This window comes from Pseudochaenichthys georgianus, chromosome 22 (assembly GCF_902827115.2).
Source record: "Pseudochaenichthys georgianus chromosome 22, fPseGeo1.2, whole genome shotgun sequence".
Lineage (NCBI taxonomy): Eukaryota > Metazoa > Chordata > Actinopteri > Perciformes > Channichthyidae > Pseudochaenichthys > Pseudochaenichthys georgianus.
In genome coordinates, this window is record NC_047524.1 from 21204280 (window position 1) to 21223585 (window position 19306).

The following is a 19306-nucleotide window of genomic DNA, read 5'->3' on the forward strand; positions in this document are numbered from 1 at the left end:
ACAAAAATGACATTGATTATGTATTCCAAACCCAGGATTTCTCTGTGAAATATGATCAGCTTTCAAACATGATTGAATTTCAGAGGTATAGTCAGAAAATCCCCTAAACAATGTCTGGTTTCCATCACGGACAGACACTGACATTTCTGTCGTGCGTGATATTCCCACCAGAACACCACTTTCACATCCAGTGTTTTTGGAACACTTTTGAAACCTGCAGTAACTAACTTTTGACAATTTGGGGGACAACTTAAACACAACAATGTAATATTATCACTTTTTTTACGATGATACATTTCATTTAGCTCACACTTTGATCCAAAGTAATAGATAGTTTAGACTAATTTAATGGTCTGAATGCATACATATTTTCTTCATGCTTGACTTGTTTTGCATTTGTTAGCTCACTCGGCACGGCTGTATTTCTTACTTATTTTTGTATTTACTCATTCTCCCTCTCTCTGTCCTTAGGCGTGGGTTTAAATGGGACCTCATTCCCTGTGGGGGCAGTTACGTCCCCCATGAGTGGAAGCAATCAGACCAAAACCTCCAAATGACGAGTGTCATCTTCTTCCTTCCCCAATCCGGCCGGAGCCTGTGAGTGGTGGTTGGTTTGTCCCATCCTCGTCGCCACTTCTGGGCTGGGGTTCCCCGCCAAGAACCCACACGCCTGAGCTAGAAGAACTGGGATAATGAGACAGTACGGGGACAACAAATGCATCTGCCCCTGCTCTTCATCGCAAGTATAAATGTGAAAGTCTAAAATACAGTTTGCAGGATCACAGTTTGGACAGTGACGCTGTTGACTGGCAAATTACAGACATTTGGTCATGGTGGTATATCTCAAAGAATGTGCTTTGTTATTACACATGGGGTAGCAATTTCAATCACGAATGAAACTATACATACCTCACATTACTTAGTGTTTTTTTAAATCGATTACTGAGCCTTTGGTCTACAGGATAAGCGGCAAAGGAGCTATTTTAAGTAGAATGTTGTGAGTCACTTTGCATGGGATCAGAAAAGGAAATGAAACACAGCATCCAACATTTTCTAAAATGGGTCATTAATGGCCTCATAAGACATGAGACGAGAGCCTCATAAGCACTAACGTGAAGAGACGGAAATAGCTGCAGAAAAGCCATGGACGATTTGTGCAGTAATTAATCACATATTAATTAAGACTGTCCAGTAAATTGACCACTCATCCCATAATTACCACCCCCCACCAGCACCACCACCCTCCACTGCATCTCTGCTGTTTGATCCCAGGCCTGTGTCCACCCACCAGCCTCCCAGTGCCCTCTTTCATCCCCCACCCCCCTGGCACCAGAAGAAAGGGCTGCCTCTAAACACAGTGCAGAGTGGGTCGGGCCCGACGGGCATCGTGCCATACGTACGTTTCCACATTCTCTCATCGCCTGCTTTGTGTTTCCTCTCCAGAAGCCATACATCAGCCACCGCTGGGCTTGCGCCTGGCCCTGCCCAGATCCTTTCCGCCTCGCAACACGACTACAAAGCCACGGCGTAAAGGACTGGAGTGGAGACCCTGTACAGCATGACAGGAGAAGAAGAGAGGGGGATGGATTCCAGTGAGCACAAGAAGAAGTAAGGGCATAGTCAAAAGCTCTCTAGAGAATTAAAACGTGTCTTGTTGTGAAACTGGGTGAGGGTGTGGATGTCATGGCCGGTCGCCAACTTGGAAGCTTCAGGGCTTCCTAGTAGGGCACAAATTGTCACATGCACCAGTGGCCAAACCCAAACCACCATGACCAAGGGTGGAAGTGACATCATTTTCTATGGCTTGGCAGGCAGGGATGATGGCATTATAATAGAGATGGCATCGCACCGGAGGCACGAGCCAAGAGTCGGTTAACCACAGAGGAAAAGACATGGAGACGCGATGAATGACAAGAAAGGAAAGGGAGGATTCGTCTTGTTTGTCAGGTGGAGGTTAATTGATCTTGTTTTTAGCCACACAAGCAGAATAGGTAGAGGTTTTGCATTGAGTCGATTGTACCGCCTCTTCGGTCCGGACTGAAATAGCTTTACAACTAAATGGATTGCTATGAAATTCTGTGCAGACATTCATTCGGATGTATTCCAGTGACTTTGGTGATGGATTGGCTTGAAATGCACTGCACACATGTCATGCTCCCCTCCGAATGAATTATTGTGCCTTTGGTAACCCCTTGAAGAAAAACTTTACAAGAACAATTTGTATGTCAATTTACTCACCCTGTGTTACCTTGAATTATTCAAGAGAATTCTGTTTTCCTCGCATGCCTCAACTGTGAACAACGTTATTATTTTGTATTATAATTAGTATGCATGTGTTTAGGAAGTAGCAACCATATGATTGGATGAGGTAAACGTGGATTACAATGCTGGAAGGTTTATAAACAATCTCTGTTTTTTATTCAAATACTTAACTTCTAGTTTTTTTAAACCAAAGCAATTGTAAGCAGCCATATCCATTCAAACACCTCCTTTAAGGTTTCCGCTCCAGACACTGACACTCCACACTCAGTCGGGTCTTTCAAACGAATGATACTCCCGAAGCATCCTGAATGTGTGTTTATAAACAAGACTCAATATTATTGTGATGTCTGAGCTGAATTCGATAGATTCCTCCTCTGTCAGTTGTGCTTCCGCTGCAATACGATCCGAAATTACATTCAACAGCAACAGGAGACGGGCACTGCTCATTCTCTCTCTGCTTCATCGCTGCCTGCTGCCTCGCTAACTTCATCACGGGGGCTCGGCAGGGCTCCGAGGGGCCATGGGAGTCTGAAAACACCCTGGTCCATTACTCAGAGTGAGAGGCTAACCTGGAGTTAGAGTGTCTTGGCTACCTCCATCAGGGTCCCGTGTCTGGTTCGAAACGTTCCCTCAGAGGCTTTTGGCTTTAATGGACTCTGCTAAACGCATTCTCTCTGTATATTACCTTTAGGATTGGCCATATCTGGTTTCTATACACTCTGTTTACCCATGGCTCGAGCTTGTTCTGCCTAATGCTCGCTTTCACTTCTCATTTCAGCCCTCCATCTCTGCAAATATTCCTCTTTCTCTACATTGCTGATTCTTGTTTCTGTTTTGTGGACTTTAAATGTCTTTTCCCCTGCATGTTATTGTACTCGTTTTTAAAATGGACCTCCATTCTGAATTTACGCTGGACATTTTCCACAGCACTGCCTCCGCCTGCTGCTCCCTCCCAAGAGGGTGAGATTATAGCCCACATTAGGGAAAACACCTCATTCATTCACACACATAGCCCTGCATCACTGCAGATTGTCTGGCTGAGACAGTTCATTGACTCTGGAATATCCGTCACTGTTCTCCTGTCCTGTTCAGCGCTCCCACGTGTGCGTCTGGTTTCAATGACTGAGAGTCACCCACAGACCCGTTTTAACTTGATGGACCAAATAGTGCCAATACCACACTGGAAATGGTTACACTTTGAAAAAAAGGAAGCTTTTTTCAGCCTAACACCAGCAATTGCTTTTGTCATTAATTGTATTTGGTTGTCAGGGCTTGGTTGCACGCCATGGCTCCTTCCTCCTCTCTTTCCTCTCCTGCTTCTTGGTGTGATTAATGGCTTCTCTGTGCACACCATTCACTGTAAATACAGCATAAAGGTGCACACTGACCTGTACCATCGTCTCACACCTGCCAATCCTCACCTTCCTTTTTTTTTAATTATTATTATTTGTACATTACATGTCACTTGTTAGACACTTTTATCCAAAGCGACTTACATACTCAATACTGTGGACAATCCCCACAGGAGCAATTTGGCGTGAAGTGTCTTGCCCAGGGACACAACGACATGCTGACTGCAGTGGGGTTTGAACCTGTGACTCCCTGATCCAAACACCAATGCACTAGCCCACTGCGCCACACGCCTCCCTATTTTTGTCAATTTTTTATTTGCATTTTAAGAAAATATTCACGAAGCATACATAACAAAATGAACACATCTAGGTACATAGATAAATTACATAACAGATGAAAAATCTGAAAAGAAATAATAAAATAATATTAATAATATTACAAATAAAAGAATGGATACATTATTAATACTCAGGTATACATTAATTATATTCATCATATTGTTCTATACTCGACCCATCTTTCCCACCTTTCCTCAAAGATATGCATTTGGTTTCTAATTCTCATAGTTGTTTTTTCCATTACATAGATTCCATTGTGAGGTTACTAAGTTATTATCTTTTAGCCAATTCCTTGTAATTTGTTTGATGATCACTATTCTAATTTCCAGAAATAGGTAGGTTCTTTTTTATTTCCTCTGGTTTTTCCCAGTAATAGGGATAATGGGTTCTTGTTGAGGAAATGCCAAAGATATTGGACATTTCTCTTAACACTGTTTCCCAGAAGTCTCCCAACACAGGCTCAAAGTATTTGCGTAGCTTGGCCTTCTGCTCACCACATTCTCTCCAGCACTTTGAATGAGGGTTTGTTTGTTAACAGGAAAGTTCAATACAAAATAATTATTTTACGAATATATTGGGTTTTTTTTATTAACCAAAATAATAAGCCCATTGTGCAACACTGGACACTATATAACAGGAAGTCTTTGACAAACAGATAAGACAAATAGACATAAAGAACAAAATTATTAGCTAACAGACATAAAATAAGACAAACTAATACCAATACATTACACATAGGTTGACCCTATGGTTAAGATACAACATAGCCGACATTTCAGGGATTCTTTTTGCATTTCTTTATCTCTCCTCATGTTTCCTGTTAAACTTAAAACCGTACAAAAAATGTGCCAGTCATGTGTCGTCACAGTCAAAATATTTCATTTTGAAATGTTCTCATTTATATATATATTGTTTATACGTTTCTTCGAATTTCTTATATAATATTAGTCCTTGCAATCAGGAGGAATAAGAAAATGCATTTTAACCTAGGATCTGTTCATTGCCTCTTCTAAAAAGTGAAGCACAGACCTTTATGTGTCTATAATGTGTGGCAATTCTATTTAAATTACACTCCCATTAAAAGTCAATATTAGAACGAAAGTGAATCTCTACATGAAAACACTGCACATCAGAATGATCGGCAATTTATATTTTATATAAACACATTTATTGATGATTGAAAGCTCCAAAATGGCTACTAAATGGAGCTTGTATACTTTTTAATGAATTCTCTGTATCACAGTGTTACATGTTCTCAATTCCACTTAGTCAGCAGACTATTCCCAGAAGAAAATATCTTGCACCTTGAAAACATTTAGATGTTCCACTTCAAAAAAATAAGTTGAGTTTGTTCATGAAAATAAAAGCCCTCTTTAAGGCCCTTAAGAGTTCATAGAATAAACCTATACTGACCATGAAGAAAGAGCTCATTTATCACTCAGTTAAACAGTGGTGTTGTTTGTGACACTTGTTTTAGATATTTGGCACTGGTTTGTTCATCATCAGATTTGGAATTAGATCCATCGCCTTGAACTCGAGATGAAAGGAGCCACAGCAGTGTTTTGGGCTAAACAGATTGTTAATTCTCAGAGCAAATTGGGTGGGAATGGGATTCACTTTTTGTGTGCGTGTGTGTGCCACCACATGCATTTTGACACGTGTGTTTCTGTGTGAGGCTATCTGATCTAGAAACAGATCTTTGCGTGTCAGGCCGGGGTCAGACCGGGGAGACGCTTCTTCTGCACAGCTGCATGTCCACAGGCTGTTGACTGGCCACCTCTTATCGCAGGCCCCGACAACAGTGCATTGTTTGGCCAAGTGAGAACTTTACTCTTTCATTCGGCTCACTGGCGGAAAGGATGGGAACTCAGAAGCGGAAACCCATGACGCTTTTTGGGCCCCGCTCAAGGCGAGACACTCGGGTTGAACTTGTGTGTGGTACGGTGGTGAAGGGATGCATCACAGCAGATAAGGAGCTCAGTGCTTTTCGTCTGCGGTGAGAACTCGCATCTATTGGTGATTGTGGCTGTCAGATAGGAAGCACAAGTGCATAAGAAGGAATAATCATGGAAATGTGGCTTTTTTTATTTGATATTCTCACTCAGATTTCAGTTCATCTGTTTAAAAAATGTTTTCTCTCAAATATGTAAATACTCACAATGGGTAACAACACATTAGTGATCACAACATCGTAATAAAACAATTAATTAACATTGTTACATCTGGGGTTGCATGCCATTACCTCATTATTTATAATGAAATGTAATTAAAATACATTATTGTTAAGCTCTCATCTCACTCAAGTGGCACTTTTTGGTGCATGTGACAATTATTATGACAATAATAACTATGCTGAGAAAAAGCCACAAAAAAAGATAAATACTGCTCGTCAATTAACTGAAAGAATAATGAAAGTAGTATAACAAAGGGCAATATGACCGTGGGTGTCATTTCATGTGAAATATCAGGGAACTGCCTCCCTCTGGTGGTAAATGGGAGTTTTGATAGACTTCAGAAGGAAGTGGCTCCAGTCACTGCTCATGATCTTTTTAGTATACTTTATATTTCAGGATGAATCAATCACAAACACTTTCCTCTGATAGTCCCACTTGGCCCGTTTTACCGGAATCGCTTAAACTTTTTTTTTTTATCGCGTAGTTTATATTGTTGTTGCACTTTAATTTTGATCAGTAATTATGACCATAAAGTTTGTGGATGAGTCTGAGTTCCTTTGGATGACAACACAGGAGACATCTGTGTGCCCGCAATGTACGGGCCGTGGAGCTGCTCTCCCTGCGGTCGCTGCGAGTGGAAAACCCATAATGGCCTTTAATTGGGACTTTAATTGTGTGTGGTGGAGGGAAAAGCATTGACTACAAAATTGGTGGTATTTGAGTGCATACATGCGTCTTTTGTGTAAGTATACGTGTCGATCACCAGATCTTCCTCTCTTGGCCTGTGAACAGCTTCAGTTGGAGTCAAATGAGTGTGTCAAATGTATACACTTAGATCGACATGATATTAGCATTATTTTGCCTACAGGGGAAGATTTAATGTGGCGAAACATCATCTATGACGACACACATACACTGGCATTTGTGTTGACAAAGATGCTTTTGGCGTCAGGCGTTTCACAAGGATTCCCGTCCAAATGGCTCACTGTTCCCTTCATTCATACATGCCCTTTGGATATGATTAACAGCAGCAGCAGCAGCAGCAGCAAATCAATGGCAAGCACTTTGACAACAAGGGACGGTTAGAGATGATGGGCTATGAGGAATGTTTCAACTGAAAATTAGATGACATATGACCCTGTGAGGGATTGCAATTTCTCACTTAGGTCATGTATAGCCGCACTAAATATTTCTCAGAGGGATGCTCTCTTTATATTTCTTATTATCACACTATACTGTGAATTACGTCAATGTGCCTGCTATCTGACTAGATAGCATAGAAAGGCATGTCAAAGGGAAAAAACTGCAGAAAATGAATTTAGAGGATGAGTAGAATACATTGGTCGGAGAAAAAGGTAGCAGGGAATGTGGTGAACACACAGAGAAGCAGTAGAAGAACAGGAGTGTGGAAGAGGAAGCTGAGAGATGAAACAGGACGGCTTGTGCCTGTCATGATTATACTGGCACCAGTGGATGAGATGGAAAACAGGACGCCATCTTGTGTTCCATTCATGTCTGCGGCGCCTCGGCCTGTGTTTCCTATACATACGCAAACTCAGGATCACACAAACAGGCGCTGGCAGAGCGGGGTGGGAGCTTGTGGTTTCAGTCCAGTGACAGCGGCGTGTAGTCAGGGTGGCGACGCTTCAGGAGCAGCTCCTCGGATTGGAGAAGCATGTTTGTGTTGGCCCCGAATTAATAACTTTTCATTTAGTGCGGAAATGACAGGAATAGTAATTAAGGAAATGGAATGATTTTATTGGCCATGATGTTTATATTAAGTTCCAGATGTGAAGCAGCTGTCTGCACAGCAAGAGGCCCTGCCCCCCCCACGTGCTATCTAGGAACTTTTATTAAGAGCAAGATAACAGCGCCAGTTAAATCTATGTCTGTGTGTACAAGAAACAAAGTATCGCATTCACAGCATGTACAAAGTGAACTAATATCATGTCCAGTTTGATTAATGTTGACGAAGAACCATGAAGTCTGCTTTGAATTCATAAATGTGCCCCTAAAGTGTAATTTATTTGCAGATATAATGTTACTTTATTTCAGACCGGATCTGCCTGACTGGAAAAGTTAATATCCAAGCGAGGCTGTTCAGCATTTTTGGGTGGCCCGACACGTGTGAGATGCACATCGTAGGCGACTGCGCTCAACTCCAGTAACCCATAAATGGTTACGACAGCATTGCTTATAGATCCTCACACTGCCTGTGACAAAAACGGGCACATAAATGAACTGAAAGGCTTCATTTACTTTGCCTTAATCAAACCTTGCGTGTTGTAACAAAATGTACTTAAACTTTCAGTAATGCTCAGACAAACTCGGAAACCAAGTTCCTTTATTTTGCGGTGGTGGGGGCCAATGTGATATATTTTCAGCGGGCCCAAAATCCCTGGCGGCGCCCCTGTATCCATGTAATATCCATGTGTCAGGTCCACAAACTACCCCAACATTTTAAAATTCCCAGTAACTGTTGGTAAACAAAGAAGCTACTACAGTGACCCTTGACTTTATCAAACATGAAATTGTTAATCCATGAGTTCTCGTTGACCGGTTCTGTGTTCAAGGCCAGTCAGTGAATGCACCCCGACGGGAGTTTAGTCAACATATGAGAATACTTGAGAACTGTAAAGGAAGTCTGGACTATATCAACAAAGAGATCCACAGGTATTCAAGACAGAAACACACCCATAATACATATGCTAACTCTCATGCTCTTTTTGTATCGATGTCTGGAAATTCCAAAGTCACACACACGACATTACTCCTGTTCCAATGCAACTGTTCTGCATACTTCCCAATCTGAATTAAATCAATAGGAAATGGTAATTAGCTTCATCCTCTTTGCTGTTTCTCTCTCTTCATTTGAGAGCCATTTATTGTGAAGATGTTTTCTCTTTTTCATGGCGGTTAAAGAGCCCTTCCATTACTGCAGCCAATGATGTTTCGTTCTGTTGTGATGTGCTCCCATCTGGTTTCCAGTGAAAATGCATCACTCCATTAACAGTGCCTCTGATCTAGAGGATGCTTTAATCTGAGACTATAAACTCCACTTAATTACATCCTCCAAAAGAGCTCTATTAGTATATTGCAATCAAACAGGGAGCACATCCATTTAGCAAGTCAAACATGCTCAAATGGCTTTTGAAAGCATCTTCTCATCTGATCATCGAATCATATTTGGAGGTCCCAGGTCCAAGAGCCCTAATGATACTTGTGATTTTTGTGGGTCAAAATAACATGCATTGCTAATACATTGAATTCCATTTCTCTGCAGCAAAAACAACCATAAAAAATGTAATTTAGGGAAGTCTGAAGAGACTCTGTGTGGCACACTGATGACTTTATGCTTGACCTTTCACGCCTCTTACTGTATAACCTCCAGTCATATTCATAATTGCTGCCTGTATGCGTTGTGCCAGTTTCCAGTAGTCTAGCAGTATTTTTCTATGAATTTAAACTTCAAAGGAAGCATGTTGGCCTAGTTTTTAATAGTACACAAAGACATTTCTGTAAAATACAAGATGCTTGGAAATTGCTTTGTCATGGTGTCATAATTAAAGTTAGTTTCTTCTGATGATGTAAAGGATTTGAAATAGATTTATGTCCACTTCTGGAATGTCTAATTAAAATAAGATAAAGAGAATCTAGGAGATATGGTCAATTACAAAATACCATCTAATCAACAAAAAACAATGCACGCTTTTTTCTGGGAGTCCACACGCTAATTTATTTGGCTACCAGTAAATATTTTTGTTATGATCGACTCCGGTATACACACCACTGTTGGCCTCTTGTTGTTAGGCCCCTTTTTAAGTAGTGTTACTTTTATTTGATCCATTAGACCTGTCTGCTTATACACTTTCCCACGTAGAATTGCGTGCTTGTGTGTGTGTGTGTGTGTGTGTGTGTGTGTGTGTGTGTGTGTGTGTGTGTGTGTGTGTGTGTGTGTGTGTGTGTGTGTGTGTGTGTGTGTGTGTGTGTGTGTGTGTGTGTGTGTGTGTGTGTGTGTGTGTGTGTGTGTGTGTGTGTGTGTGTGTGTGTGTGTGTGTGTGTGTGTGTGTGTGTACATATATTCATTCAAAGGTTTATTGTCATATCATATGCAATAAACCTGGAATGTTTAATTAAAATAAGACAAAGAAAATTCAGGAGATATGTATATATATCCAATTGTTTATGTCTTTACACACATTTCATCTATTCAAATTTGAAAATAGATTAATTGTATTCATTATATCATCAATCATCAAGTTAAAAATGTAAATGAATACTGGTTAAATATACTAGTCAATCGTTGAAAAAATGATCAATGTTTTTTTGAATCGAGACATTTTGGAAATTGTTGAAATGTAAAAAAAATAGGCCTTATTTTGTCTGGCAAAAGAAGAAAAAATGTTTATCTACTTCGTCATATCCGGTATGGATGTGATACTTCCTGTCTTCATCCGTGTAGCACAAGCTATGAGCACAAGTCTAACAATGGCGTCCTGTAGTGTGGTGAGTATTTTCTCAATATTATTGGCAAACTACCGAATTTATTTGATTTTGTTCGATGACATTATATGAGTATATTTCTCTGTGAAAGCGGTGTTTAAGTTCGCCGGTGGATACTGTGTTCCTGCTCCACACTTGTTGTTTACCACCTCCTGTTGTTGCTAAGCTAAACGATGTTAGCGAGTCCATGTTTACGTAAGCTATCGCTGCCTGATACTCTCGGTTAACTTTCCTGTAATGTACTACACTTCATTTACAGTGTCATTAGGCTCGTTTTATTGACTTTAGATTAATGTAACGTTAACTGGCTTTTTTTCAGACGTCTGCCACAGCATTTGGAGAGGGACAGACACCGCCCCAGAAGAGAGAAGAGAGACTACTGAAATTCAGAGACTTACATTTGAAACGGGTGAGTGTTTTAACCTAACCTTGTTATAACACTCAAGCTATCCAGACACATTTTATTTTCGTGGCTCCGCTAAGCTACTACGTACTATTTTGTCGCAGGTGAAAAACACCTTCAACAAGACATCTGTCAACACGGTCTGCCCCAGCCAGGGTATTTCTGGTTAAATGTCACTTTCATATAGCTACTTGTTCAACATGTCGTTGTTTTCCACTGCAGAATGAAGCCCGTAAGCTCAACCACCAGGAGGTTGTGGAGGAAGACAAGAGGCTGAAGCTCCCTGCCAACTGGGAGGCTAAGAAAGCCAGACTGGAGTGGGAGGTTGCTGAAGACGCAAAGAAAAAGGTATTTAAGTCTAGTATTCATGAACTACCGTGCATATTCAATATGATATCACGAATCAGACAGTTGCCGTGTTAACAAACATACGTTTTTAGACTTGATCTTCTAACCATGTGTCCAATGGCATCTCTCCCCATACATTGACTTATGTAATGGAGCCGAAGTACTTTACATAAAACTGAATGCTGCACTGACTAAAAAAGAGTGCTACCATAACACATTAATCATGTCTTTGGTTTAATTTGATACATTTCTCTCTGATGCCCGCTCGGCCGTTTACATGCCAGGGGTCAAATTGGGCCCCACCATTGTAACCACTGGCCCAAGAGCATTCATCCAACAAATCGACTAATAATGAAGAAAATGAACACATTTGTTGCAATAGTAATTTATGCACAAACTACATTTGATTACTACTTGTACTACAACATTTGAATAATCAGTTCTTCCTCAATTGTTCATATTTGGTTTATTAAAATAATTATATTGTGATCATTGTTAAAAAAAATGCTGCAATTATCATTATGAGTATATTATTATTTGTATAATGCGCCTTCCTGTCATTAGGAGTTAGAAATGTAATGGCTATGTAATAGCCTAGATCAGAACCTTCATTATCCTAAACTGCTGGGACATTTCCCTATAGCCAGTACCTTTTATATTTTCTACCCTTCACTTACTTGTCAGCATAGGTCGGCATTGATGTACAGAGCCGACTAAAGACCTTGTTTATATTGGCATCGCATTGAAGCCAACTCCATCGATCAAGCCAGTGTGGCTGACACTTTCTCTCCCTCTTCTTCTCCTACTCCCTGTCACTCTCCTTTAACTCTTCCGGTGACATTCTTTTATTTAAAGATTGTTTTTAGCCCGGCGCTTGGCCGGTTACCGGCCGCTCGCGGGAGCCTGCTCGCGCTGCGCTCTGCAGCAAACAGCTGTTTGCTTTTCACCCAACAACGACAACCGCCTCATGAATAGGGGTGTTGAAAATAATCATTTCTGCGATGCGGACGTGGACGATTCGGTCTCGATGCAGTGACGGAAGATAATCGATTATAGCGTAGTAACGTTGCTTCCTGATTTTCCGGCCGCGGCTTTACTATAACGTTTTTTTTAATATCAAATCGGTCGGTGACGCAGAGATCAGGGAACAGACGTGACAGCGGCACAGCAACACGGAGCAGTCTGCTTTATCCACCAACACAAGAACACCAGTCCAGAACCAACAGCAGAAGGACCCGCTCCGAATCACTCCGTGTCGCTGCGGCTCAGAGACACAGGGTCCCTGTGTCTCTGAGCCGCAGCGACATGGAGTGTGACAGGGATTTATGTTTTTCAAAAATAATCGCATTACAATCATGTCAGGTTTTTGGTGGATTTAATTAAGTCTTGGATTGCAGAGTATGAATGTCCTCTAGCAATTTTCAGACGATATATACGTGTGTAAAGTTTGTGAAGGCAGGAGGAAAAAAGCTTCCGCGATCACCGTCTCCTCTGTTCCTCCAAACCCCGCCCCCTCCCTGAAAATAATGAGTGACATGCTGATAGTGACCCGATAGAAACTTTGTTATTCACTTAATCACTGAGATATAATGAAGCTAATTTAATCTCATACATTCATGGGATTTATGTAACAGTAAAACAGAGAATGTGAGTGTGCACCCACATGCACTATTTTTGTTTGTATATGCTGTTGTAAATACTCCTGTTGTCTGCTGTGTTCAGACTCAAGTCCTGTGTGTGATGCCACATTCAGGACATTCAGTATCCTTTCTTTAACAGAAGACCGTGGCTAGAAGCTGCAGCTAGACTGCAGAAGCATTAGCTTTTTGTTTTTGAGGATGGAACAACTTCACACACGGAGGCTAGACCTATACAATTCATTTATTTTGGTTTATAAATTAATGTCAAGACATTTATGTTATTGATTTCTGAAGCACTTTCTAAATAATAAAAAGAGAGTTCATATGTATTTACTGCATGTATGCATTGATGAAAAATAAGACATGTGCAGTAATATAGAAAATTGAGGATGCAACGCATTGGTATGAATCGTGATGCATCGGGATATCGAATCGAATCATTGACAGGATAATCGTAATCGAATCGTGAGACCAGTGAAGATGCACAGCCCTACTCATGAAGCGCTATGTTGTAGCATTAATAAACGAAACAATTTACGTGCTGGTTGTAAAGTCTGACCGCTGCAGGAGGGAAGGACCTGTGGAATCTCTCCGTGAGACAGCGGGGGTGCAGCAGCCTGTCACTGAAGGAGCTGAACAGTGCAGAGGGGGTGGGACACATTGTCCAGCAGGGAGGACAGCTTGTCTGCCATTCTCCTGTCTCCCACCACCTCCACAGTGTCCAGAGGACTCCCCAGGACAGAGCTGGCCTTCTTAACCAGGCTGTTCAGGCGCTTCCTGCCCCAGCAGACCACTCCAATTTACAATTCCACTTGCCCGAGCGGGTAAGTAGAAAGTACGTTATGCTGGCCCGGTGTGTCTAAATAGTGCTTCCGGGCCAGCGGGCCATTTCTAATGTCGCGCCCTGCATGCATATCTTCTACTCTAGATTTGATATAGCGTGGTGTAGGAATATGTCCCGAACCTGAAAATGATTTAGCAATCTTTAGCAAACTTTAGCTTTCCCGTCAATGTTTTATTTTAATGGATGAATATTAACTGCAAAATTCCAAAATCTAATGGGAGAATTTCATTGGCGTTTTGTTGAGGGAGCTAGCACAATGTCAACTTTCAGGGTTGGGTTACACAAATACATCATCCCAGCACTCTCCATAACTGTTCACCTCAGAGGGAAGTTATTATTCACCGGGCGTCATTCAAATAATCAATAATCCTCCACCAATGCATTTAAATATTGCCGTAGACTTAACTTTACTTATCAAATGTCATATGAAAGAGTCATGTTTTAATATTTGTCTTGCAGGAATGTGCTGACAAAGGAGAGGACTATCACAGAGTGAAACTGCTTGAAATCACAGCTGATGATGCAGAGCGCTTTGAGAGGAAGAAGAAGAAGAAGAACCCGGACCAAGGCTTTGCAGGTTAGTGGCTGGGTCTCCAGTGGAGACTGATATAGATTGGTTGCAGCGTACTCTTTAGTTACATGTTTTATACGGGACATAGAGTATGAGACATATCATCAAGTGTTCATTAATCATTGCTAACAAAAAAACTTCAATTAGAATCATCTTGGTCCGTTTTTTTTTCTTACCTTTTTTAATTTCCCAAAAAGAAAAATCCCAGGCGTATTATCCTGATTTAGGCTTCATTCCTCAGAGATTGCAGCATGTGCCTGGCCATCGCCGTGGTGATGGATACAAAAAAAAGTTGCTGTGATAAAGTTGTAATGTCATATACAAGGTGGATCCAGCAATACGTGATTTAAAAGGGCACTATACTAGTCTTAACCAATTACACATTTCGTCATCAATGAAAACAACATTTCTGTCGCTTTGACACCTAGCACGATGTCAGCATCTATTATTTATAACATTGGAGTGGATGTCACTCACTGTTTTGATTGACTTTGGAATTGTTATAATCACGTCGGGAAGTAATAAAGTAATCAATTAACTTTTTTGTAGATATGAGGCTACCAAACCAGTCTACTCATATTATTAAATTGTAATTTAATAGTCTACTCTTGAGAATTCTGTATTAAATTACAATTGTGATTCTACTTTTCTTTTCAATACGATCGAGAAGTTTTTTCCAGAGAGCGAGAACATGGCTGCCTGAATCCCACGCAGCAGACAGGATCGAGCCGTGCTGGTTGCATGTTAGAACCCTTTGGGATGTTAATCATCTCAAACTGCTCCCAATTGAATCTCCTTTATAAAAAAAGACTTGCTGTGTTTCCTGAATATGGCGGCCATCTGCTGCATCAAAACCTCCTCTGAATTAAAACCTCTGGGGAGAAAATGATCCCCAGAAGTCCTTCAAGAGAGGAGGAGGAGTTGCCTCTTCATCTCCTCCTAACAAGCTGCAGGTTGTGCCGGTAATTATAACTCGGTTTTCATATCTTTCACACAATGCAGGTTATGCCGAGGCCCAGTTCCGACAGTACCAGAGGCTCACCAAGCAGATCCGACCTGATTTTGAAGGCTACGAGAAGCAGAGGGAGGAATGGTGAGTGAAGCCCCTTACCATCTTGTCTTACTGTGACGGTTCTGTATTTGTGTTTTCATTCTTTAAAAAGCTCAACATGGGAACAAACACGGCCGTACAAAGATGACGACCTCTCTGCTATTGGGACCGTAGCTGTGACATTTCTCCTCAAGTCAAATGAATTGTATCATTTTGCTTCCTGTGGACTTCCCAGAAATAACCCATCACATGTGCACAGAACATATTCTATACGTTGAGTTATGTCCCCCCTCGTTTGCCCCGGGGCAAGTATTGACACACCAAGTAAATTTGGGGTTTTAAAGTGCACGCATGCTAATATGCAAGAAGAGTTCAGCGCCTGCAGGCTTCTCTGAAACCCTGACGTTCATGCAGAACCGTGAAGGATCCACACACACACGGTTTCCCCCTGATGCAAATGATCCATCTTTCCTCGTTGGATGACGATCATCACAATGATGGAATAGAGAAGTCAGTTTATTTATTATCTGTGATTAATGCTTGACCTTTTGCTCCACAGCGGTGTGGACTTCCACCCCACGTCCAACAGCCTGATCCACGGCACCCACGTCCCCTCAAAGGACGGCATTGACCGCATGGTGGATGATGTTGAGAAACAGTAAGTCACACTCAAATCATCCCCTCCATGACTTTATGTAAAACATGTTTAGGCTCAACCCTTAAAAAGAAAATGGCATATAAAAGACTAGATAGTCCAGTTATTGATGGAAAAGTGCAGATGTGTATGTAAACATCTGCTATTTAAAAGGATATTAAATGCATTCACATACAAACGGGATGCATTAAAACTCATTTACTCAACATCCCAATAGAAGCTCTGAAAAAGCTTGATGGCGAGGACTGAATAAATGAACATTATATGGCAACAAGGGCAAAAAACCCTGCTAATTATGATTGGCTTTAGCAAGTCTACCAAATGAATTACTTCTGAACCGCTGATAGACAGTGGGTACATTCAGAGCCTTGTTCCCGGCACTGGTACGCCGCAAACGTGGCGTGGAGTCTGGAAATATGAGAAGATCAGTCATAAGAGATGATGTGTGGAAGGAATGAATTTGTGACCTCTGTCAATTTGTGAATAAGGGCCTGTGTGACGTGAGGGTGGAAATACCTTCAACAGAACAACTCAGGATAGAACCAAATGTACTGAATTGAGTGTTCTGGTAACTGTGAGTAAGCTTTATGGAACTCGCTACAAAGTCAGAACACTGATCAATTTAACCAATTGGGCGTACAACACGAAATGTCTGCCTTAGTTTTCTGTTACTGTTGTCTTTGTACCAAGTCCTTTTCACCTTGTTGTTGCCCCAGTCCTCTTCAGTTGTTGTGTATTGAAGACAGCCCCAGGCTCATGGGTTCAGTTGCCAGGGAATGACGCACAACAATGCTTTGAAGAACCAAGAGCTCACAGCATTTTCCTCCAAGTATGCGTGTTTGGTTTTCCATTGCCACTCTCCATGCCAAATTCAAACGCACAACCCCCCCCAAAAAAATAATTGCCTGCAGCCAATTATCGTTATTGGATATGCCATGGATAGTGGCCACACTGGTTTGTGCAATCCTGCCTAAGCTGCTTTTATTTGCCCACGTCAGGATCGAGAAGCGGGCCAAGTACAGCAGACGCAGGGCCTACAACGACGACGCGGACATCGACTACATCAACGAGAGGAACGCCAAGTTCAACAAGAAGGCGGAGCGCTTCTACGGCAAATACACAGCGGAGATCAAACAAAACCTGGAGAGAGGCACGGCCGTCTAGAAGCTTCTGCAGCCATAGTCTGGAGGCTTTGGTGCATTTTGTTTTTATGTATTACAAGCCAACAATACTTGTTGTTATATCATTGCTAGAGCTGAGAAAGAATTAATGTGATGTGTGGTGGTCCTTTGTATAGTATGGGGGTGAAAACAGCTGTTATGATTAATCTTTTTATTTTTAAATAAACCACTGACAGTTATCTCGCACACTTGTTTGTTTTTCTGTGGGTTCCTGCGTGTGGTCGCGTGGTGGGGGGGTTTGGAGCATGGTAATGAACCACCAGTAAGTAGCTACCATCAGACCTCGGGGCACATTAACAAGGCCATGCTCGCCAACAGAATGTTTCGGTGTTGGTCCAAATAGTGATAAAGACCAACAATTGAGGAATTGAATGTATTCATTATCGTCTACATCTCTGACTAACTGGCCCCGAGCTGAACATTAGCAGGAAGCCTTGTGACTGCAGGAGAGATGAGACGGCAGCAGGTTCCCATACCAGACCCCCAGTCTGTGTGAAAACACCAGCAATGACCTCTGCAGGGAACACAGCCATGGCTTTGTGTACCAGTATCAAATTGAATCTTTATTTTGGATCTAATCCTGATGAATCAAGCCTCCCAGAATACATTTGAAGGATGACCTCAAAGGGGGCTTCGCAAAGACGCCATGACACACGTTGTTTATGTTCTAATGATGAAAGGTAGAGGTGCCTTTAAATGTCTCTGATATCGGACCCTGTACTACAGTTAGGGATTACATTTTCAGATTTATTATTGGGATATTTGTTTGTAGTTTTATCTGATGAGCTAGAGGACCTTGGCTGGGAATCATGTAAATCAACTTTTTAGGTCATGACACCTTTGATTCTTTCAAGGCCAACTGTAAAGTAAAGCAAAATGGGTATGATTTAAAGCCTGGTAAACAATAACCGTCACCTCTCCGTTCCACCAAGCCCCCTCCCTGAAAATAATGAGTGACAGGCTGATAGTGACCCGATAGAAACTTTATTATTCACTTAATCACTGATTGAGACATGATGAAGCTAACTTGGTCTCATACATTCATGGGATTAATGTAACAGTAAGACAGAATAAGTGTGCACACACATGCAGTATTTTTGTTTTTATATGCTGTTGTAAATACTCCTGTTGTCTGCTGTGTTCACACTCAAGTCATGTCCTGTGTGTGATGCCACATTCAGGACATTCAGTGTCCTTTTTTTAACAGAAGACCGTTGCTAGAAGCTGCAGCTAGACTGCAGAAGTATTAGTTTTTGAGGATGGAACAATTTCACACACAGATATAGGGAGGCTAGACCTACAGTTGATTTATTATGGTTTATAATTTCATGTCAAGATGAAGAAGATGAAAAAGATGGCTGAACTGTTCAGTGTCAATCCTGTGGAGATGGAGGTTATAAATCTCCAAAATCATGTTCAGCTTAAGTCTCAGCAAAACTCACAACATTTCTGGAGCCTTGTAGTCCCAGAAAACTATAAAAACATCACCAATCAGCACTGAATATACTGCTTTATTTGGTTCTGTTCTACATCCCTTTGTAAAGCAGCTTTTTCTGGCATGCAATCTAAATACAGAACAAGACTGACTGATGAACATTTAAATGACTATTAGAGTGAACCTAAGTGGGTACACTCCAGCATACACCTCTATGGTGGACTCCATGCATCACCATTCATCTCACTAACTGTAAAAAAGAGTGAATGCACTTATTTGACCATAAGTGCATACGATGCTTGTAAGGTGGTGATTAAGGACATGTATGTGAATGTTCAGTGACTTACTATGTGGGCCATAATAATGTGAGACATTTTCGTTTTCTTGGACCTTGATGTGAAGTTAAGATTTGTGATAAGCTTTAGGTATTGCAATTGTACAAAAGTATAGCTTAATTCAACTGATGAGTGCTATGTGAATAAATGTAAGCGATGTGATGCAGCTCTTGGCCACTTTAATTTTTTTCAATGTAGCTCTCAGGTGAAGAA

General features: G+C 41.3%; 1 protein-coding gene across 1 annotated transcript; it reads left to right on the plus strand.

The window, feature by feature from the left end:
* The first annotated feature begins 10562 nt into the window (after nt 1-10562).
* syf2 (SYF2 pre-mRNA-splicing factor) lies at nt 10563-17502 on the plus strand. The gene is made up of 7 exons (XM_034111856.1): nt 10563-10633; nt 10950-11039; nt 11256-11381; nt 14325-14442; nt 15439-15529; nt 16047-16145; nt 17141-17502. Exons 1-7 carry the CDS (start codon nt 10598-10600, stop codon nt 17304-17306), a joined length of 726 nt encoding a protein of 241 aa, XP_033967747.1. The 5' UTR covers nt 10563-10597; the 3' UTR covers nt 17307-17502.
* Nucleotides 17503-19306: the final 1804 nt, after the last annotated feature.